The 24,094-nt window shown below is 47.4% G+C and overlaps 1 protein-coding gene across 3 annotated transcripts in view; it reads left to right on the plus strand.

Annotated features, from left to right (window-relative positions):
* Positions 1 to 6,442: 6,442 nt before the first annotated feature.
* Positions 6,443 to 24,094, plus strand: part of LOC107106862 (zinc finger protein 850-like) — a 43,512-nt gene continuing 25,860 nt past the window's right edge. The window contains exons 1-2 of one of the 3 annotated variants that reach the window (XM_015407080.1): positions 6,443 to 7,434; positions 20,143 to 21,808. In XM_015407080.1, coding sequence (XP_015262566.1) covers positions 6,519 to 7,434; positions 20,143 to 21,611 — 2,385 coding nt within the window. In that variant the 5' untranslated portion in view covers positions 6,443 to 6,518 and the 3' untranslated portion in view covers positions 21,612 to 21,808. Of the gene's footprint in view, positions 7,435 to 19,894; positions 21,809 to 24,094 lie in introns of those variants that run through there. The other 2 variants (XM_015407079.1, XM_015407078.1) reach the window with 2 other exon arrangements.

The raw sequence follows: 24,094 nt of genomic DNA on the forward strand, positions 1-24,094 counted from the left end.
CTCCATCGCCTTCCATTTTTCCCTACCTCAGACAGTGGGCTTTTCACTAGATTTTTGTTGCTGTAGCCAGTAGGTTATGTAAAGGTGAAGTGTGTTTCAGCAGTTTAAGATTTCTGACATGCAAAGTAGCCTTTTATGGAGCACCCATGAGTTGATATGGGGAGAATGGTTATTGTTTCACAGAAAGAGGGGAGGGTCGTGGCTTAGGGGGAGGAGGAGATTGTTTACTGTGGCCTTCACTTGGAATCTCAGAGTGGCTTACAATCCCCTTCCCTTCCTCTCCCCACAACAGAGACCCTGTGAGGGTAGGTGGGGCTGAGAGAGCTCTGAGAGAATGGCTCTTGAGAGAACAGCTCTGAGAGAACCCAGCTGGCTACATGTGGAGGAGTGGGGAATCAACCCAGTTCTCCCAGATTAGAGCCTGTACTCCTAACTGCTACACCCAACTGGCTCGCTGAGCATCTGAGGTCCCGGGTTCAATCCCCAGAATCTCCAATGGAAAGGACTTAGGCAGCAGGTGATGTGACTCTGCTTGAGATCCTGGAGAGATGGTGTCAATAATAATGCTGACTAATCAGTGGTCTGATTCAGTACAAGGACTGCCAAATAAAGGGCAGGACGTCTTCCAGTTCCTTTTTGTCCCTCACAGGTGGAGGAGCAGTGCAGGAGATCTATTCCTCGCCATCTCTTTGGGGTGGAGGGGACACTGTGCAGCTGGATCCGGTAAGTGTGGAGGTTTGGGCCTCAGAGAATTTCTTTCTCCGCCTCTTTGATGCCTTTTGTGTTGCTCACAATAACAATATGCAAGATTAAAATATGAATCCTGGAAGCTAACACAGTGCCTTTGTCACAGTTTCAAAAGCTAAAGGGTATTTAATATATATATTTTTAGAAGAAGAAGAGATTGGATTTATACCCCACCCTTCACTCAGAGTCTCCGAGCGGCTTACAAACTCCTTTTCCTTCCCCTCCCCACAACAGACACCCTGAGCCAGTTTGGTGTAGTGGTTAAATGCGCGGACTCTAATCTGGGAGGACTGGGTTTGATTCCCCACTCCTCCACTTGCACCTGGCTGGATGACCTTGGGCAAGCCGCAGCTCTGATAAGAGCTGTTCTTGAAAAAGAGCAGTTTCTGTCAAGAGCTCTCTCAGCCCACCTACCTCACAGGGTGTCTGTTGTGGGGAGGGGGAGGGAAAGGAGTTTGTAAGCCGCTCTGAGACTCCCTTGGGTAGTGAAGGGTGGGGGATAAATCCAGTCTCCTCCTCCTCCTTCTCAGCCTGAGGTAGGAGGGGCTGAGAGAGCTCTTTCGAGAACGGCCCTTGAGAGAACAGCTCTGACAAAACTATGGCTTGCCCAAGGTTATCCAGAAGCTGCAAGTGGAGGAGTGGGGAATCAAACCCAATTCTCCCAGACTAGAGTCCGCGCACTTAACCACTACACCAAACTGGCTCTATACCAAACAGGCGGTAGATCAAGATAGGGAGCCGTGTTAATCTATCTGTAGCAGTAGGAAAGAAGAAGAGAAGAGATTGGATTTATACCCCCACCCTTCACTTGGAGTCTCAGAGCGGCTTACAAACTCCTTTCCCTTCCCCTCCCCACAACAGACACCCTGTGAGGTGGGTGGGGCTGAGAGAACTCTGACACAAACTGCTCTTTTTCAAGAACAGCTCTGACAGAACTATGGCTTGCCCAAGGTCATCCAACAGCTGCGAGTGGAGGAGTGGGGAATCAAACCCGGTTCTCCCAGATTAGAGTCCGCGCACTTAACCACTACACCAAACTGGAAAGAAGAAGAGTCCAGTAGCACCTGAAAGACTACCAAAATTTGTGGCAGGGAATGAGCTTTCAGGAGTTACTGCCAATGTTCCCTCTAAGCTGTGGAGTCTTGTGAGCAAAAGTCCTACTTTGTGAGCTACTGGCATGAAAGTTGTGAGCGAGCGATTTGGCTGCTGCATCAGTTAGTTTGCTCTGGAGCCCCTCCTTCCTGAGCTTAGACGAGAATGGGAGGCTAAAAAACTGTGACCTAGCTCACACTAACTCAGATTAGGGGGAACACTGGTCACTGCTCACCTCTTCAGATATCTGTTAGTCTTTCTTCAGATCTGAAAAAGTCAGCAGTGACTCACAAAAACTCACAAAAGCTCATTCCCTGCCACAGATGTTGTTAGTCTTTCAGGTGCTGCTGAACTCTTGCTGTTCCACTAGGAAATTTCTTCTGTCCAGAGTCTGGAGGAGCTAGTAGATTATTCCTGGGGACATTGTTTTCCGGTCATGCCATTTGAATTTGACTGGGGGGGAGGGAAAAGCTGTACCCTCCACACACAAAAATACCACCCCCTGTGCTCCTGACCCACCTGGACCTTCTCGGCAAACATTTATTGATTGAGATCTGGGGCAAGGGACGCTCTGTATTCTTGGTGCTGGGGGGGGCAACAGTGGGAGGGCTCCTGGTGTCCTGGCCCCACTGGGGGTCCATCAGTGGCTATTAGCCACAAGGTATAGATAGGGGCTCTGGGGCAAGTGATGCTCTGTCTTTTTGGTGCTGGGGGGGGGGGTCAACAGTGGGAGGGCTCCTAGTATCCTGGCCCCACTGGTGGACCTCCTGATGGCACCTGATGTTTTTGGCCACTGTGTGACACAGAGTGTTGGACTGGATGGGCCATTGGCCTGATCCAACATTGGCTTCTCTTATGTTCTTATAATATGGGTTGCCGTGTTAGTCTGTCTGTAGCAATAGAAAAGAGCAAGAGCCCAGTAGCACCTTAAAGACTAGCAAAATTTGTGGTCAAAGAGGATTATCCTTCTGCCCCACTAAACCCACACAGATAATACAGACAGCTCTGTGGAGACCTGGAGGCCTCCCCGTTGCAGTGTACTCAAACTTTCACAACAGAACAGAACATGCTCAGACAGACAAATCTCCTTATGGCTTCAACAATCTACTTTCCCCTCCTCCTTTCTGCAAAAGTTCCTTCCCGGGAGAGGGGGAAGAGTGTACACTCTCTTTTGCACTTCTTCAGGAGACTTTGCAAAGGGCCACCCGCTTGGATTGGCTTTGGGGGGGTGTCTCCCTTCTTCCTCCAGAGCAGCCCGGGGTCCTGGGGGCGGAGCTCCACGCCAAGGCGCTGCCTTGCCCTGCCTTCCATGCTTCTCCTCACCCCTACCTGTGGCAAGGTGGAAAGGGTTCACGCAGGTGCAGTGGAAGGAAGGAAGGAAGAGTTTGTTGCACTGGTCCGAAGCCGGCCAGGGTAAGGAGCGACCACGCCCTCTCCCTCCCTGCTCCTTTAATTTAATTTAAATGAAATTTTATTTTATTTTATTAGGGCTCCCCCGGCGCCCCCCTGAAAATATGAGGCTGCTTGGTGGCCTCCCTTCCAGTTTCCAGTTTCAGTTTATTGTCTTAGCCATTGGCCATAACAACACAAAATAAAGCAAAAATAATAAAATAAAATGCAACAAACATTATACATCAAAGTGGGATAAACCCTTCAACAACTTTCAGTAAGTCCTAGACTCAATCTTATCTTTTTTTTGCCGCCAGTGCAAACAAGGCCATTCTGCTGGCAACATGTGCATCAATATCAGATAGCGAGAAGACAGTCAAATCCTGCTCTGAAATTCTATTATGCAATGGTACAATCGGATAAATAAACCTTTGCCTAAGTGATTCGTGCCATGAACATCTCAGGATGTAATGCTCGACATCCTCCACTTCGCCCACACCCTTCCAAATACTGACCAGGACCTAGTCTGTTTAGCTTCCAAGATCTGATGAGATCAGGCTAGCCTGGACTATATCCAGGTCAGGGCGTGGCAGGAAGCAATTTGTATCACATAAGGAGCATCTCTTGAGGAAGGCCTGCATCCTGTGAGAAGACATCTTTCTTGAACTGGCCTTGGACCCGTGTGTGTAAGGAGAAGGAGTCTTACATTAGAGAGCCACTGAGGAACAGAAACACATTTGAAAATCCCCTCTCCTCCGTGAAACTTGCTGGAAAGTTTGGCTCCCTGCTATTTCTCTCTCTCTCGTTCCGCCTAGCCTACCTTACAGGGCTGTTGGGAGGATAAAGTGGGGGAGAGGAGAACTTTCAGTGCCACTCTGAGCTCCATGGAAGAAGGAACAGATTTTTTAAAAAAACCAACGAGTGAGAATAAACAGTTTTCTTCTTCCTGCAGCGTCTGGTGACCTTGGAGGAAGTGTCTGTGTATTTCACCCAGGAGGAGTGGGCCCTGCTGGATCCAGACCAAAGAGCCTTGTACATCGAAGTCATGCTGGAGAATTGTGAGAATGTGGCCACTCTAGGTAAGCCTCCTGCTTTCTTGCTATCTGTAGACTAAAAGAGCTCCCCAACACAGAGACGATGGCTTGATAAGGTCTGAATGCGCTCATTGCACTTGAGAAGCCGTAGAATAACAAGTGTAGGTGAATTTCCATTGTGAAAAAAGTGTGTCTAGTAATAGCACACTTGGTTTCTGTGCAAGACGTTTCATTTTGAATTACATTCATGATTCTTCTTCTTTGGTGCCTGGCACATTAGAATACATAAGAACGTAAGAGAAGCCAATGTTGGATCAGGCCAATGGCTCATCCAGTCCAATACTCTGTGTCACACAGTGGCAAAAATTCAGGTGCCATCAGAAGGTCCACCAGTGGAGCCAGAACTCCGGCAGCCCTCCCACGGTTTCCTCCCAAGCACCAAGAATACAGAGCATCACTGCCCCAGACAGAGTGTTCCATATAGATCTTGTAGCTAATAGCCACTGATGATCCATATGTTTATCTGATCCCCTCTTGAAGCTGTCTGATCTTGTAGCCCCCACCACTTCCTGCAGCAGGGAATTCCATGCGTGAATTACTCTTTGGGTGAAGAAGTACTTCCTCTGATCTGTTCTAAGCCTACTGCTCCTTCATTTCATTGAGCGCCCATGAGTTCTCACATTGTGAAAAAGGGAGAAAAGTACTTCTTTCTCTACCTTCTACAAGAAGAGCCTTGTTGGATTAGACCAGTGGTCCGTCTAATCCAGTCTCACATTTCCTGTATTCACCAACCAGGTACCCTGAGTTTTCATAAACGGAAGAATACATGCCAGCGATTTCTCCCACTGTTGTTTCTTCCTGCTGAAAGAAGAAGAGTACCCCGCCCTTCACTACCCAAAGGAGTCTCAGAGAGGCTTACAATCGCCTTCCCTTCCTCTCCCCATAACAGACACCCTGTGAGGTAGGTGGGGCTGAGAGAGCTCTTGAGAGAACTGCTCTTGAGAGAACAGCTCTAAGAGACCTGTGACTGACTGACCCAAGGTCCATGTAGTGATCATAGCGAATAGCCTTTTATGCTACTGTCCTCCAAAAAATAATTAGCAGAGTTAAAGGGGATGTAAATCCTGCCATATATGAAAGTATTTTCTGTATTGTTGGTAGGAATAACAGCACCATAGCAAACCTCACTCTGCTCACACCTAGGGTAGGCTTCCTTCTAGGACGAGTTATCACACATGGGTACACTTTTGAGTTTAACCTGACCTCCACCTTACTGTCGAGACTCCTCTTGTGAATCAGAGCAGCAGACTCCTGAAGATTTAAAAGATAACAACGTGACTCAATTCTATGGGATTCATAGCTCACACAGCATCTATGTATAGGTGATCGGATTTAGTACTAACTTAGTTTGTTATGACTGTTGATGTATGTTGTAAAAAATTGTAATGGTGACTAACTGGTTGGTTTGTAATTTTGGATTCTCAGGACATTTGTATACTGTTTTGCAGTTATTATATGTATTGATATGTTATACTTTCTCTTAATAAACATTTTAAAAATGAAAAAAACCCCAAACACCTAGGCTAGGCTGCTACAGTACAATCTATCTGAGTCTGCCTTTGAAGACTGTTTAGAAGCTCCGGCTGGCACAGGTGTCAAAGGTGCTGTCACCTCAGATCTCACCAGCTTCCTTCCTTTCTTCCAGCAGGCAATGGGTGGAAGATTAAAGCAGAGAGGAAACCACGCCAGATCTCATTGGACACAGCCAAATCTACGAAAGAGAAACGGCGAGGAAGGAAAACTGAAGCAGAACAGAAGAGGAGGAATGACTCCCCTGCTTCTCAGTGTGCTGAATCCCAGGGCATCCCCTCAGCCCAAGGAAAAAACACATGCCCTGTGTGTGGGAAAAGGTTCACTTATAAATCAATTTTTGATACACACTGGAGAATCCACACTGGGGAGAAACCATTTAAATGCTTGGAGTGTGGAAAGGGCTTTACTCAGAGCACCACCCTTACGTTACATAAGAGAACACACACAGGGGAGAAGCCATATGACTGCCTGAAATGTGGAAAGAAGTTCAGCCGTAGCTCAACTCTCACATCGCATAGAAGAATTCACACGGGAGAAAAACCGTACAAATGTTTAGACTGTGGGAAAAGCTTCCGGTGGTACACATGCCTTACGCTACATCAAAGAATCCATTCACACACAGGCTCCGAAGGTGGAAAGAATTTCAGCTGGAGGTGCACCTCTATGTCCCAACCAAAAGCCCACCTAGGAGAAAAACCATATAAATGTACCGACTGTGGAAAGACTTTCAGAAAAAGAACAGATCTGATTTCTCATCAAAGAATTCACACAGGGGAGAAACCCTACAAATGCTCAGAGTGTGGAAAGACTTTCAGATGGAATACCCAACTGAGCTTGCATCAAAGAACGCACACAGGGGAAGAACCATATACATGTTCCCAGTGTGGAAAGAGTTTCAGTCGAAGTACGCATCTCAGTTCACATCAAAGACTTCACACAGGGGAGAAACCATATAAATGCCCCGAGTGCGGAAAGAACTTTAGCTGGAGTCGCAACCTGTTGTCCCATCAAAAAATCCACCTGGTAGAAAAACCATATAAATGTTCAGATTGTGAGAAGAGTTTTGGAAACAGAACAGATCTTAATTCCCATCAGAGGATACACACAGGGGAGAAACCTTATAAATGCTCAGAGTGTGGAGAATCGTTCAGTTGGAGTACTCAGCTGTCTTCACATCGAAGAATACACACAGGGGAGGAGCGATTCAAATGCTCAGAGTGTGGGAAGAGTTTCAGCCGGAGCACAAGTCTTTCTTCTCACCAGAGAATCCACACAGGGGAGAAACCATACGAATGTTTGCAGTGTGGAAAGAGTTTCAGTCGGAGCACATATCTTACCTCACACAAAAGGATTCACACCGGAGAGAAACCTTACAGGTGCTCAGAATGTGGAAGGAATTTCAGTCAGAGCGCTCACCTCGCTTCCCATCAACGAATCCACACGGGAGAGAAACCGTTTCAGTGTTCTGAGTGTGGGAGGAGCTTCAGTCAAAGAAGAAACCTTGCATCCCATCAGAAGATCCATACAGGGGACAAGCCGTATCAATGCCTAGAGTGTGGAAAGAGCTTCATTCAGAGGAGAACCCTTATTTCCCATCAAAGAATGCACACAGGAGAGACTCCCATGGATCCTAAGTGTGCTCCCAGTATATCGCAGACAGCTGAAGGATCATAATGCACATCTCGTGTTCAAGGATTCAGACTAACCAAGACCATATGAATAATCAGAGTTGACATTTTCTGTCCAATGGAGCATCGGTGTCCAACAGAGATTCCATGCAGAAAGCAACGGTGTAAACATGTTTCAGTTAACTGTCTGGCACCTCCAGGAGTTTGGGAGGCAAATTTCAACTGGAATAACGTTGGAGCAGCTGGGAATCTGCCTGGTCCCTTCAGGGGTATTAACTTTTCCATCCAGTAGTCAGACAAGTCCTCCACCGGATGGGAGACCTCCAGGTTGACAGCTGTCATCGCCAAGAGAGAAAACACTGGGCTGGATCCTTTGACCTCCTCCTTGGGAGTGACCCCTTGTTAATGGAAGAGGACACCCTTTGGTTTCCAACCGTTAGTAGATCTCTAAAGTGACAAAAAAAATCCCAACTTCAAGTGTACACTATTGGGCATCCGAACTTGCTGAGACTGAGAGAGAAGAAGATTTTGGGGTCATGGTGGACAGCTCATGCTGCAGTGGTGAAAAAGGCAAACTCTGTGCTAGGGATTATTAGGAAAGGGATTGAGAATAAAACAGCTGATAGTATAATACCTCTGTATAGATCTATCATGCAGCCTCATTTCAAATACTGTGTACAGTTCTGGTCACCATATCAGTTTGGTGAGCCAGTTTGGTGTCGTGGTTAAGTGCGCGGACTCTAATCGGGGAGAACCGGGTTTGCACCTGGCTGGATGACCTTGGGCAAGCTGTAGTTCTGATAAGATACTCTCTGAAAGTTGAAATGCACCCTGGTGGTTTAAAACAAAAACAAAGGTAGAGCTCTGCACTTAGGGTATGTTGCATACAAACTGTGTTTCCATAAAAAGGGGAAAACGTTTTCCTTTGGGAGAAACCCTGCATATGCTCAGAGGTATTGTGTGACCCTTGGACTTTTTACTCCAAAAAGGAGGGGGGAACTGTTTACCTTGGGCAAGCCGTAGTTCTGATAAGAGCTATCCTTGAAAAAGAGCCTTTTCTGTCAAGAGCTCTCTCAGCCCCACCTACCCCACAGGGTGTCTGTTGTGGGGAGGGGAAGGGAAAGGAGTTTGTAAGCCGCTCTGAGACACCTTTGGGTAGTGAAGGGCGGGGTATAAATCCAATCTCTTCTTCTTCTTCAAAGGGACATTGAAGAGCTGGAAAAAGTACAGAGGAGGGCAACCAAGATGATGAGCGGTTAGGAGCACCTTCCCTAGGCAGAAAGGCTGAAGAGTCTGGGACTTTTCAGTTTAGAAAAGAGATGACTAAGGTGGGAACATGATAGAGGTTTATAAAATTAGGCATGAGGTAGAGAGAGTTGACAAAGAACTTTTTCTCCTCCCCCCAGAAGACTACAACTCAAGGGCATCCCATGAAGCTGATGGGCAGTAGGTTCAGGATGGACAAAAGGAAATACTGCTTTATACAGAGAGTGATTAAAATGTGAAATTCGCTGCCAGCGAATGTCATGATGGCCACAGGAAAAAACAGCTTTAACAGGGGATTAGATCAAGTCATGGAGGGATAGGTCTATCAGTGGCTACTATCCATGGTGGCTGAGGGGAAACTCCACATTCAGAGGCACTAATCCTCTGAATCCCAGAGCCAGGAGGTAACAACACGGGAATGCCTCAGTCTCTATGCCCTGTTGTTGGCCCTTCATGGGAACTAGCTGGCCGCTGTGTGAGACAGGATGCTGGACTAGGTGAACTATCGGTCTGATCCAGCAGGGCTCTTCTTACGTTCTTATGATACCCTACCTCTTAGGGTTCAATCCCCAGCGTCTCCAGTTAAAAGGACCAGGCAGAAGGTGATGGGACGGACCATTGTCAGTCTGAGTAGACAATACTGACTATGATGGATCAAGGGTCTGGTTCAGTAGAAGGGCATCTTCATGTGTGTTCATATGTGTTTAAATGGGTTTTCAAGTGTCTGGGTGTTTGTGGTTGCTGAGGGTTGGAGGTGGGGTTGTGCTACGATTTATGTTTGGAAGACAGAAGTGAGAGGAAGGCAAGGCAATTAAGGGGCAGGGAGGGGCGGAGCACATTTGTTGGTTGAGGGTGCTCTTGAATCAGTGCGTATGGCTGGAAACTCCGATTTCTTCTGTAATGCACAGCACCTTTTTGTGGCACCACTTGCAACCTTTCCTTGAGATGTAAGAGCTGGCCACGGTAAGCCTTGATCTGATTTCACCTTGGCTAGAATCTGACCATGTAAACTATGTTATTATTAATTATTATTATGGCAGTGTGTGTGGTATATAGCCAGGAGATCCTAAGATTATCTGGCATCCAGAAGTTCTAGCTCTTTTAGCATTATGTACCACTAGGTGGCGATCTAGGCTTGTTTTTAAGGCAAGAGACATTTCAGAGGTGGTTTGCCATTGCCTGCCTCTGTGTCATGACCCTGGTATTCCTCCCAAATACTAGCCAAGGCCAACCCTGCTTAGCTTCTGAGATCTGATGAAATTCGGCTGTCCTGGGCTATCCAGGTAAGGGCTGCAAACTGTGGGTCAGCATATGAAGACCGTTCAGGAGCTTTAGCTGACTCGGGTGTTAAAAGAGGTTCGCTGGTTGCTAATCTTCTTCTGGGTACAGTTCAAAGTGCTGTGTCTTTCTTTTAAAGGCCTACATGGCCTAGAGCAGAGTGCTTGAAAGACAACTACTGGTGGCACCACCCTGCCTGCTGGTTTTTCATCTCAAGCTCTGTTCCATATGCTCCCACCTATAGAAGTGTGTGTGGGGGGAAGCAGTCAGAAGACAGTGTTTATTTTACGGCGGCCCCATTCATGGAATGCTCTCCTCTCTAGTTTCTTATAGGGCGCTTTCACACGCATGAAATAAGGCACTTTAAATTCACTTTGAATGCACTTTGCAACTGGATTTTTGCTGCGTGAAATGGCAAAATGCACTTGCAAGTGGTCACTGAACAGGACTGAAATTGCATTACCCTGCCACATATTTTGTTAGTCTTTAAGGTGCTACTGGACTCTAGCTCTTTTCTACCACATAATTTAGCATGTGTGAAAGCGCCCCTAGTTTCAGTATGTGATTTAAGACTGTTTAGAATGTCTCCTGCCAACCTAGCAGTTCGAAAGCAAGAACTTGCAAGTAGATAAATAGGTACCACTTCGGTGGGAAGGTAACAGCGTTCCGTGCGCCTCGGTGTTTAGTCATACCGGCCACATGACCACGGAAACGTCTTCGGACAGCGCTGGCTCTTCGGCTTTGGAACGGAGATGAGCACCGCAACCCTAGAGTCAGACTCGACTGGCTTTCGAGCAAGGGAACTTTTACCTTTACTTTAGAATGTCTAGTCCTTCGACTCATTGATCCTGGCCTGTTTTATTCAGCCACGTTTTATTGGTGTTTGTTGTTTTTTAATCTGTAGTTCTGTTTTTATTGACGCTGCCTCCTTTCTGGAACACCGCAGCGCTTCTGATCTGTGTCATGCTGGTTTTTATGTTTGTGTGACTGCATTTTTTAAATTGCTGTGCATGCTGGTTTTAACTGCTTTTTTATTGTTTTCTCATTTCTAAGTCATTAATTATGGTTAGTTAATTTACTTCTCATCTGTGATCCACCTTGAGCAATAGCTGAAAAATAATTTCCAACTTGGGAGACGCCCAACATGCTAGCAGGGCTCTTGCTTGGCACATCATAATGATATACTTGTTGGCCTCCTGGAAAACTTGTGTGGCAGACATCTTTGGATCGCCCGTTTTGTTTTCAGCTCTCTGCGGGAATGTGTTTATTCACTGAGACTGGCTTTTCTGCTTGTTCGTTTCTTGTTTAAGGCTTAATACAGCTGAGACTGATAACATTTTGCAGCTTCTGAAGCTGCTATGAAGAGTCCTTGAAATGTTCTCTGAAGACCTCTAATTAATTAGTAAAGACCTGGATTTGAAAAGCCTCGGATATCATACAACCATTAATTTCCATCTATTATTATTATTATTATTATTTCTATTATTAGTATTATTATTATAATTATCCTTCCTCCTTTGTTGTTCAGTCACACAGTCGAGTCCGACTCTTCGCGACCCCATGGACCAGATCACGCCAGGCCCTCCTGTTTTCCGCCATCCTCTAAGTTTGCTCAATTTCATGTTCGTTGCATCAATGACACTGTCTAACCATCTCATCCTTTGCTGTCTTCTTTGACCTTCAATCTTTCCCAGCATCAGGGTCTTCTCCAGTGAGTGCTCCCTTCTCATTTGGTGGCCAGAGTATTTGAGCTTCAGTTTCATTATCTGGCCTTCCAGGGAACAGTCAGGGTTGATTTCTTTTAGAATTGACTGATTTGATCTTCTTGCAGTCCAAGGGACTCTCAAGAGTCTTCTCCAGCACCATAGTTCAAAAGAATCTATTCTTCGGCGCTCGGCCTTCCTTATAGTCCAACTCTCGCAGCCATACGTGACTACTGGGAATCCTTCCTCCTGCCCCTCATCAAATAAGTGATCTGGCCATGGTGACTCATGTTCTGATTACATCTAGGTTAGATTACTGCAGGGGTCCCTAACCTTTTTGAGCCTGTGGTCACTTATAGAATTCTGACATGTGGTGGACACAGCCACAAAATGACTCCACAGCTTCAGTCACATGGAATTATCTGCCACAAGAAATGGTGGTGGCTTCCAGAGGGAATTGGGTAAACATGGAGCAAAGGTCCATAGAGGAAACTTTCTGTCTGGGGCAGTGATGCTCTGTCTTCTTGGTGCTTGGGGAGCAACAGTGTGTGTGGGGGGGCCTTCTGAAGTTCTGACCCCTCTGGTGGACCTCCCGATGACACCTGGGTTTTGGCCAGTGTGTGACACAGAGTGTTGGACTGGATAGGCCATTGGCCTAATCCAAATGGCTTCTCAAATCACTGTCTAAAAACACACTGTAAGGTGGGGCGTTACTTCAGTGTTCAAGGTGTGGCATCGTGGTGCATTTTACAGAAACAAACAGAATTTGGATTGGGGCTAGTAAACCAAACGCCACTCTGCCAGTTAAGACTTCGCACGTCCTTTTGAATAGGAATTTGGGTGCTCATTGGAAAAGATGCTGCAGCTCTCAAGTTTTCCCCGCTAGTTCCACTTCACATTAAGCTGCCTCATACTGAATCAGACCCTTGGTCCATCGAAGTCAGCGCTGTCTACTCAGACTGGCAGCAGCTCTCCAGGGTCTCAGGCTGAGGTCTTTCCATCACGTACTGCCAGGTCTTTTAACTGGAGATGCTGGGGATTGAACCTGGGACCTTCTGCATGCCAAGCAGATGCTGACTGAGCCACAGCCCCTCCCTACTTCCTGGATCTTTTGTTCACTGCGGTTGTTCTACCACACTGGAAGGTTGTGGTGCCTGGTAGGGTATCAGAGGAGGGCTGTGTTCAAACACCTGTTCCGCCATGAAACTGAGTCACATTTAGTTAGTCACATACTGAGTCTTGCCTGCCTCACAGGTTCGTTGTGGGGATTAAATGGGAGTGAAGGGGGAAATGTACACTCTCCTAAGATCCTTAGACAACAGGCAAGACAAACATTTAATAAAATGAATAAAATTTATTTATCATTTGGCAGAGTTGCACACAGGAAGCATATAATAATATAAAATATGTAACCAAGCTGATACAATGGGTGTGCAGGCCGATTGGGAAATCCCCCTAATATCTAAATTTTCAATCCACTCAATCACAGCTGGAGAGAGTTCAAAGAGCTCCATCACATCTCCCTGGAAAGCACGAGGCTCACATCCCTGTGACAGATGGAAAATAATTTGGCGGGCTGCACCACAATCACATTCGGGTATCGCAGTATTTTGCCACATTTAAAAAACAGGTCTACACAACTGCCAAAGCCTGTTTGTAAGCCATCTTCCATACTTTATGTGGCAAGTCAAATCCTGCGGGCCTTTCATTGGTGTTTATCAGGTTATGGATATCGAGTGGAACTGATTGCATCCATGTTCACGATCATTCATTCCCTAGATTGAAATTTTGTGATTGCAGGATGTGTACAGATCTTATTGCTGGTGTATCGGCCCACAGCAGCCATGTCTTTGTAGACAGGCAACTCTCTGTTCTCAATTATCTTTCTATATTCAGGTAACATCTTGTCTGCAGAGATGCAGGGGAAGCGATGTGGATGAATAAAATAAAATGGAGAAAGGGAAATTAGGAAAGCCCCTTTGGTCTTCCTGAAGGAAGATTAAAGTTATACTCTCTGAAAGTTGAAGTGCACCCTCGTGGTTTAAAACAAAAACAAAGGTAGAGCTCTGCACTTAGGGTATGTTGCATACAAACTGTGTTTCCAGAAAAAGGGGGAAACGTTTTCCTTTGGGAGAAACCCTGCATATTCTCAGAGGTATTGTGTGACCCTTGGACTTTTTACTCCAGAAAGGAGGGGGGAACTGTTTACCTTATGTGGGAATTTGGAGGAAGCACCTTGCACATGCTTAAAAGCATGGAAGGGAAAAACATTCCCGGTTTATGCGGGGTAGTGAGGGGAAGCACTCTGCCCATGCTCGGAGGCTCCAGACTTGGATTTTTGTTGCAAGCGACGTCGGAGCGGCCAGCAGAGGGCCCCGGAGTGCACAGAAGGAGCGGACCGAAACTCGCCCTCCTCTGGAGCAGGAAAGGGTCGCGCTTTTCCCCCGGCGGCCGCGTTTGCATCCGGGAGAGGAGCAGGGAAAGAAAGGAGGGGGACCCCGCACGGATCCCGGCAGCGAGGAAAGGAGGGAGGCGGAGCAGGGTCAGGCCTGGGGAGGGTCGGGCGGGTCAGGGCCCCCCCCCCCACAAGCGGCATCTTAGACTCTTCCTCCTTCTCTGCCCCTTTGCAATCAAAGGCGTCCCTTTGTCCAAGTGGCTCCGGGGCGGGGGGATGGATGCGGCACACCTGGGACAGGTAAGAGGTTGCGGGGCGGAGCATGGAGGGGCCGCGGTTCAACGGTAGAGCCTCTGCTTGGCATGCAGGAAGGCCCGGTGGAAGGTGATGTGAAAGATGTCAGCCTAAGACTTTGGAGATCTGGCAGCCTGAGCAGACAATACCGACTTCAATGGACTTCATGCATGTTAGTGGGTGGGCTGGAGTGGGGGTGGGATTGTTGTTCAGTCGCACAGTCGAGTCCGACTCTTCGGGACCCCATGGACCAGATCCCGACAGGCCCTCCTGTCTTCCGCCGTCCTCTGAAGTTTGCTCAGTTTCATGTTCGTTGCATCTGTGACACTGTCCATCTAGACCAGGGTGGGATTGATCGGTAGACAAATCCCCAGCCCGCAACGGGAGAGACTAATTTTTTGTTTTAGGACCAACAAAAGTATCCCAGGATAGTGAGCAAAGATAGTGTTTATAGAAAAAGAAAACCAACAAACCCTGGAGCGGCATTAATGCTGGTCTGTTTATTTATTATGCAAGATCATAGAGAGCAGCCAAGTAATACTTGGGGACTAGGGACATCCTTGATTAATGAAAATTGTCACAATCTAGAAGCTGAACTCATCACCATGGCAGCCTTAGTATAAGGCACAGCCATGAAAATACCCCTCCAGCAAGAATTCAGAGAATTTCTCTTTGAACAAATTCTCGGAAGTTCTAGGGCAGCCTCCTAAGTTCCTTCCTAAATTTTCAGAATCTCATTAATGACATTTTCTTGTTCCTTCCAGGCTGCTGGAGACCCCAAAAACGGGTAAGATCCAGACTCTTTCTTGCTGTTTTCAGTCTGTGCTGAGCTTGAATCCTGCCGGGGGGGGGGGGGGGTCAGGATTTGCTGCTGGAAGACTAGCTGATTTCCCTTCTGAGGGAGGAGACTAGAGCTGGGGAAGGGGAAATGTCCCATTATGCCAGTTTTACAGCAAGACTCGGACATTCCCTCTTGCACCCAACAGGTGGAGGGAGAGCAAGACGGCCACAATGGGCAGAGGGGAGAATAAGATGGCCAGAAGAATAAACAAGATGACCACAGGCATAAACAGCTTTAACAGGGGATTTGACAGATTCATCGAGGATAGGTTTTATCAATGGCTTCTAGCCATGGTGACTGAGGGGAACCTCCACATTCGGAGGCACTAATCCTCTGAATCTCAGAGCCAGGAGGCAACATCCAGGGACGGCCTCGACCTCTGTGCCCTGTTGTGGCCCTCCAGAGGAACTGGTTGGCCACTGTGTGAGACAGGATACTGGTCTAGATGGACATAAAGAGTGATTAAAATGTGGGATTCGCTGCCAACAGATGTAGGGATGGCCACAAGAATAAACCAGTTTGAAAAGGGAGTTAGATAGACTCATGGAGGATGAGTAACAATGTCTACTAGCCATAGTGGTTGAGGGGAACCTCCACAGTCAGAGGCACTAAACCTCTGAGTCCCAGAGCCAGGAGGCAACCTCAGGGGGAAGACCTTGGCCTCTATGCCTTGTTGCTGGCCCATTCAGGGGAACTGGTGGGCCACTGTGTGAGACAGGCTGCTGGACTACATGGACTATTGTTCTGATCCAGTTGGGCTCTTCTTACGTTGAGATAGCACCCAAGTCTTCCTGCTTAGGCTCCTGAATGTGAACCTTTGAAGCTGCCTGCTCCTGAGTCTGGTCACTGGCCCCTCTAGCTCAGAGTTCTCTTCTCTGACTAGCCCAGGAAGGCTTTTCGCAGCTCCTGTGCCTAAGATCCTTTGCTTGGGGATGCTGGGGATTGAACTTGGGAGCTTCTATGTGCAAAGCAGGTGCTCCAGCACTGAGCCACACCTCTTGAGCCAAGGGCCTCATCACCTTTTGCCAATCCTTTCCTACATGTAAGAAGGGCCGGGGAAATACAGAGCCACAAGAGAACTCCGATTGCATGTCCCTATTGTTGATTCTTCTTTGATTCTTTGGTTTTAATGCCACATGTTTATACTCTGCTGAGCCCCAATCACGGTGCTACTTGTCCTCACGGCAGAACTTTGGTCCCAAGCATAAATGGTAGCTTCACCAAAGTTATCCAAAAAAACACATGGAAAGAATGAGTCATATGAACCATCTATTCACATAGATCACAGTAACAACCCATAAATACAGAACAAAGTTGGAGGAGTCCAGTGACACCTTTAAGACCAACAAAGTTTTACCCAAGGTATCCGCTTTTATGTGCACGTGCACTTCTTCAGATACAGTCATAAATACAGAGAACTTTGATATAACAATTCCACAAAACATTACGTACCAAATCTGACCATGACAAAAATATTTAACCACATACAATTCAACAGGTATACTCAAACCAGGTCGATTATCAGTCTGCAATCATTCAAATGATCCACTTTATATCTGTTTGGGCCAAAAGTACCAATAAATGTACTCAATCCAAACTTCCAATAGATTTCATGGTCCACTACTCCTTTCGAATATGGATCAAAAGAGTCCCACAAACCTGAACAAATGAGGACGTAGCGCCCGCTCTTCACCTGTTCAATAACAATCTTCTTCATAGTCATAAGATACTCCATTTGCCTGTTGAAATAATCTATCATCACCCAACTGAGGCTCCAAGGTTGTACTTGTGGGGTCTGGGTAAAGAAGAAGAACGTCTCTGGCTGTTGTGGGAGTAGTGTGGGCCCAAGGAGACTTAGACAGAGGATAGAAAGTTTGTCACTGGGTTGGAACCAGTGTTCCCTCTAAGCTAAGTGTGAGCTAGCTCACCGTTTTTTAGCCTCCAGCTCACGCATTTTTGTCTTAGCACAGGACGGACAGCTTCAGAGCAAACTAATTTATGCAGCAGGCAAATCGCTCGCTCACAACTTTAATGCCAGTAGCTCACAAAGTCAAATTTTTGTTCACAAGACTCCACAGCTTAGAGGGAACATTGGTTGGAACTGTGAAAAGAAAAGCCGGTAGCACCTTTAGCAGGTCATGTTGGGCAGAGGGAGAGATGGAACTGGGGAGCCTGAGGCCTAGAGGAGGTAGCACAAGCCCTTAGGGATTGGTGTGTGTTTGTGTGTAGAGGGAGAGAGCAAAACTGGGCACTTAGGACAGATCCAAATGGAAAATATCCTGGAAGCAGAGAGGGATGGCGTTGCCAGCAGGGGTGGAGAAGGGCAGCCTGGCAGAGAGAAGTCAGGAATTCAGTGTTCCCTCTAAGCTGAGTTAGTGTGAGCTAGCTCACAGTTTTTGAGCCTCCAGCTCACACATGTTTGCCTTAACTCAGGAAGGATGGCCCCAGAGCAAACTAATGTATGCAGTAGCCAAATCGCTTGCTCACTCACAACTTTAATGCCAGTAGCTCACAGAGTACAATTTTTGCTCACAAGACTCCACAGCTTTGAGGGAGCATTGGTCAGGATGTGTCTCGCAAGCCTAGAAAAGGGGGGGGGGAATTAGAGGTGGACAGTGTGACTCATGGTGGATGGCTTAATTTTATTGCTTCTGCATTTCTCTTCTCTAGCACGGAAGGCACCATGGTCCCAAAGCCTGAACTGGATTGGGCGGAGCTTGAACAGGGGTCCAGCATTCTCAGAGAGAAAAGACCCATCCTTCAGGTGCCACTTCTGGGGTGCAATGGTGAGACTCGCTCTCCCCCCCCACCCCATTTCTAGCTCACCCTTCTGCTCCCTGCGGCTGCCGTGGTTTGCCCTTCAGCTAGCAAAATCTCTGAATTACTCTGTACGTAATACATACCTTTTTATCATCACCAAGTCATCCTACAACCAGTGTGCGAGAGATCTTACAGAGGTGATCAGCCCATGCCTGGGCAGTATGGCTTCAACTGTAGAGGATCGAATGCTGCTCCATCAAATAACATTCACTGAATATAGAAAGTCAGCATGTCAAGGAGAGGGATTCTGACTTAACCTTCTCCCTGGGCTGCTAGTTTTCTGAGGTTATTCATTTCCCCCTTTTTGCAGAATTGAACAGTGCAATCTGAAATCTAGACTGATTTAGAGCTTTTTAAACATTACTTTAGAACAGAGGCCCCCAACCTTTTTGAGCCTGTGGAATTCTGCAGGAGGCGGAGCCAGCCAGAAAATGTCCCCCATAGCTTACCCTTTTGTCACACTGATGATCTTTGTGCTGGGCTGGCACCAGAGCCAGTTTGGTGTAGTGGTTAAGTGCGCGGACTCTAATCTGGGAGAACCGGGTTTGATTCTCCACTCCTCCACTTGCACCTGGCTGGATGGCCTTGGGCAAGCCGTAGCTCTGATAAGAGCTGTTCTTGAAAAAAGAGCAGTTTCTGTCAAGAGCTCTCTCAGCCCCACCTCCCTCACAGGGTGTCTGTTGTGGGGAGGGGGAGGGAAAGGAGTCTGTAAGCCGCTCTGACACACCTTTGGGTAGTGAAGGGCGGGGTATAAATCCCATCTCTTCTTCTCCTACCGAAGCAACATCTTATAAAATCTGCACAGCCAATCAAATCTCCAGTGGCCAATCAAAAGCCTTGCTGGGCAAAATTCCCACCAGGCTCTACCCAATTTCTAAAAACACTTGGGTGCCCAGGGTGTTCCTATTAAAAGGGGATTAGATAGATTCGGGGAGGAGAAGTCTATCAATGGCTACTGGCCATGGTGACCGAGGGGAACCTCCACATTCAGAGGCTCTGATCCTCTGAATCCCAACGCCAAGAGCCAACATCAGGGGAACACCTCCGCCTCAATGCCCTGTTGTTGGCTGTCCAGAGGAACTGGTTGGCCACTGTGTGAGACAGGCTGCTGGACTCAATGGACCACTGGTCTGATCCAGAAGGGCTCTTATGTTCTTATGAAGGCCTCAGCCTCTATGCCGTGTTGTTGGCTGTCCAGAGGAACTGGTTGGCCACTGTGTGAGACAGGCTGCTGGACTCAATGGACCACTGGTCTGATCCAGAAGGGCTCTTATGTTCTTATGAAGGCCTCAGCCTCTATGCCGTGTTGTTGGCTGTCCAAAGGAACTGGTTGGCCACACTGTGAAACAGGATGCTGGGATAGGTGGACTATCGGTCTGATCCAGCAGGGCTCTTCTTGTGTTGTTGGCTGTCCAGAGGAATTGGTTGGGCACTGTGTGAGACAGGATGCTGGACCAGATGGACCACTGGTCTGACCCAGCAGGGCTCTTCTTATGTTCTTAAAGATGCCAGTGGGCACTGGTGTGTTCACAGGTACCATGTTGGAGTCCTGTGCCTTAGAAATTGGAATTATCTATATCTAGCCCCCTTCTGTTGTCTAGGTCGATTGAATCCAGAAGTAGACAAGCCACTGTGGAAACATTCTCAGCCCACTGGAGCTGAACCATAGCAACTTTCTTTCCTCTGCGAATGAAATGTGTCGTCTTCTCCATTTGAATTTTGACTGCCTGCAACTCACACCTGTCTTTATTTCTCCTTGTTTTGGCAGGTCAAGGGCCAGTGACTGAGAAGGAAAGAAAGGAAGAAGAAGATGGAAAAACTCCGAACATAGAAAGTGCTGAACAAGCAGAACTGTCTGGGGAATCGTTAAGAGAAACAGATGGTGAAGTTGCCCAAGTTTCTGAGCAGGACGGGATGTTGGAAAACGAGAGAACTGAATGGCAGGAGAGGATTCCTGCAGGAAGGAGTCGAAGTAAGCCCGTTCTTCATGTACTGAACGATAAAAACACCAGCAAGAGACACTTGACGTGCAGTGAGTGTGGGAAAAACTTCAGCAACACCTCTAACTTGATGGCTCATGAGAGGATCCACACAGGAGAGAAGCCGTACAAGTGCTCCGACTGCGGGAAGACATTCGGGAAGAAGTCAACACTCATCACCCATGAGAGAATCCACACAGAGGAGAAACCATATGAATGTTCCGTCTGCGGGAGGAACTTCAGCCAGACCTCCAGCCTCATTGCCCACGAGAGAATCCACACAGAAGAAAAGCCGTATGAGTGTTCAGAATGCGGGAAGAGCTTCAGTTTGAAATCAAGCCTGGTTGCCCATGAGAGAATCCACACGGGAGAGAAGCCATACAAGTGCTCAGAGTGTGGGAAAAGCTTCAGCCAGAAATCTGCCCTCATTGCACACGTGAGAACACACAGAGGTGAGAAACCTTACACCTGCTCAGCATGTGGGAAATGCTTCAGCCAGAGCTCAAACCTTATTGCGCATGAAAGAATCCACACGGGAGAGAAGCCGTACCAGTGCTCTGATTGTGGGAGAAGCTTCAACTGCAGCTCCAGCCTTATTAGGCACCAGAGGATTCACACTGAGGACAAGCCGTATGAGTGTTCGGACTGCGGGAAAAGCTTCAGTTGCAGTTCCAGCCTCATTAGACATCAGAGAACCCACACAGGAGAGAAGCCCTATGAATGCACGGACTGTGGCAAAACTTTCAGTGTGAGTTCCCAGCTTAGTGTGCATCAGAGGACCCACACGGGAGAGAAGCCATACAAATGCTTGGACTGTGGGAAAAGCTTCAGCGTTAGATCAAGCCTCAGTGCCCACCAGAGAATCCACACTGGTGAGAAACCTTATAAGTGTACGGACTGTCCGAAGAGCGTCTACTTGAGATCTAGTCTCAATGCACACAAAAGAACCCACGGAGGGAAGAAGCCGTATGATTGTGCAGACTGTGGGAAGAGCTTCACTTGCAGTTCAAACCTCATTAGACACCAGAGGATCCATACGGGCGAGAAACCGTACAACTGTGCAGATTGTGGCAAAAGCTTCACCTTGAGTTCAAACCTTATTGCCCATCAGAGGACACATACAGGAGAGAAGCCGTACCAGTGCTCAGACTGTGGGAAATTCTTCAGTGTGAGTTCTCAGCTCAATGTGCACCAGAGAATCCACACGGGAGAGAAGCCGTTTGAATGCTCAGACTGCGGCAAGAGCTTCACTTGCAGTTCGGGCCTTATTAGACACCAGAGGACTCACACGGGAGAGAAACCCTATCAGTGCTCAGACTGTGGGAAAAGGTTCAACCTGAGTTCGAATCTCATTACACACCAGAAGACTCATAGGGGGGAGAAACCCTACAAATGTGTGTACTGTGGGGAAAGTTTCTATACAAGACCAAATTTTGTTGACCATCATAAAGCCAACCATGTAGACGCTGTAAATGTGAACACAGGCACCAGTAGCATTAAGCAGAACTCCCAATCGATTAACTATCAAATAAATTATGTAGGATGGGATTGATGATAGAGGGATTAATGATCCCACAGAAGCATATTCTTGTACGAGAACCCTTTTAATTTAAAAATTGTCTTTCAATAACCAGCATTTTCAAGGTGGCTTACCTAGACATTTTTTAAAAATCCCTGTGATGGGATAGAAGCACCCCTTCCTTCAAAAGGAAATAGTGCTTTACACAGAGAGTGAATTTGCTGCCAGAGGATGTATTGATGGCCATGGGAATAAACAGCTCTAAAAGGGGATGAAATAGATTAATGGAGGAGAAGTCTATCAATGGCTACTGGCCATTGTGGGGGACCTCCACATTCAGAGGCACTAATCTGAATCCCAGAGCCAGGAGGCAAGATCAGGGGAAGGCCTCGGCCTCTATGCTTTGTTGTTGGCCGACCAGAGGAATTGGTTGGTCTCTTTATGAGACAAGATGCTGGACTAGATGGCGCACTGGTCTCATCCAACAGGGCTCTTCTTATGTTCCTCACTCTCAGCATCCTTCCAAGCTGAAACAGAGACAAAAACACAAAGTGGAACCAAAGAACATCGATTAAAAATACAAGAGGATATATTAAAAAGAAACGGAACTAATCTGTTGTGCCTTTACTGCCTTTTCAAGCACTCCCAGGGAAAGGGTCAAATTAGTTTACCGGGGTAAATCATTCCATGAGGTGGGTGCTGCCACCAAAAAGGCCCTGTCACATGTTTCTGCCTGATGAAATGGGTAATTCAGCGTCGGGCTTCATTGGATGATCTATGTCAGGGTCCTGAGAGAAGGCAGTCCTTCAGATACATTGGTCCTGAACTGGTTAGGGCTTTAAAGGTAAAAACCAGCACTTTAATTTACCTCCAGAAACAAACTAGTATACAATGAAGCTGGATCCCAATAGATGCCGTATTTAACAAGCAGCAGGAACATCATGAAATGAGTGGGAGATGTGCAAGAGCAGTTGTGCAGGAGACCTTCCCATGGGATTGTGCCCCAGCAATCACTTCTCATACTTGCCCCATACCTTTCTGTTTGGACCATGATGGACGATCTTTGGATAGGTGCAAAAATGTCCACCTCTTGGGTTCTGTGCCTTTTGTAACATTTCATTTTGAGAAAACTATTTCTGATATGTTTGAAAGTATGAGAAGGAGTCCTTAAACTGTTTCAGGCATTTCGTGTAGCAGAGCACCAAATGAAAATGATAGGGAAAAGGTCTAACAATCCAGAAAAAAAATAACAGTGTTGTTTTTTAAATAAAAAAATGTCTGGTCTTTGTATGAGACACCATGTTTCAGGTATCAAGTAACAGTGGTGTTTGGTGTAGTGGTTAATCTGGGAGCGGACTGTAATCTGGGAGAACCGGGTTTGATTCCCCACTCCTCCACTTGCAGCTGCTGGATGACCTTGGGCAAGCCATAGTTCTGGCACAGCTGTTCTCTCAAGGACAGTTCTGTCAAGAGCTCTCTCAGCCCCGCCTACCTCACAGGGTGTCTGTTGTGGGGAGGGGAAGGGAAAGGAGTTTGTGAGCGCTCTGAGACACCGTTGGGTAGTGAAGGGCGGGGTACAAATCCAATCTCTTCTTCTTCTTCCCCACTCCTCCACTTGCAGCTGCTGGATGACCTTGGGCAAGCCATAGTTCTGGCACAGCTGTTCTCTCAAGGACAGTTCTGTCAAGAGCTCTCTCAGCCCCGCCTACCTCACAGGGTGTCTGTTGTGGGGAGGGGAAGGGGAAGGAGTTTGTAAGCCGCTCCAAGTGAAGGACAGGGGATAAATCCAATCTCTTTTTCTTCTCTTCTTCTAAAAAAGCTGCTGAAAATTGAGGGATGAAGCAGTGGTACAGCAGCATCTAGAAGCACATTTCTTTTGCCTGACATATGAGCTGATGAAAGTCATTAATTTCCTGCCTTTCTGAAAAGCACTACTGAAACTCAAAGATGTAACTAGGGATGGGCACGAACAGGCTCACAAACGGAAATTTGTGATGGATTTTGGGCACTTTGTGGTTTGTGAACCGAAGTTCACGGCAGGTCTACTGTCATGAACTTTCCACTAACTTTAAAACAGGTCTGGTGGGGAAAGATGCTGGACCCCATGCTCTGAACGGCGCTTTTGCTTCTCATGCTAATTGCTTGTTTTACTGCAGGGGCCCATTTGAACCGGCCTGCCAGTTGCTCAGTTTACCTCAGGCTGAGGTCGGGTTCTCCGCAGCCAGGTGGTGGCTGGAGATCTCCTGGGATGACGATTACAATTGACCTCCAGGGGACAGAGGCCAGTTCACCTGGAGGAAAATGGCCGCTTTGGAAGGTGGGCTCTATGGCATTATAATCCACTGAAGTCCCTCCCCACCCCACCCCTCGCCTTCCCCAGACTCCACCCCACCCCCCAAATCCCCAGTTATTTCACAATCCGGAGCTGGCAACCCTGGCCTGCCAGTTGTTCAATATACCTCAGGCTGAGGCTTTCAACAGTTGCCAACCTCCAGGTGGTGGATGACGTTCTAGTG

Source organism: Gekko japonicus, unplaced genomic scaffold (genome assembly GCF_001447785.1).
Source record: "Gekko japonicus isolate JY-2015 unplaced genomic scaffold, Gekko_japonicus_V1.1 scaffold2363, whole genome shotgun sequence".
Lineage (NCBI taxonomy): Eukaryota > Metazoa > Chordata > Lepidosauria > Squamata > Gekkonidae > Gekko > Gekko japonicus.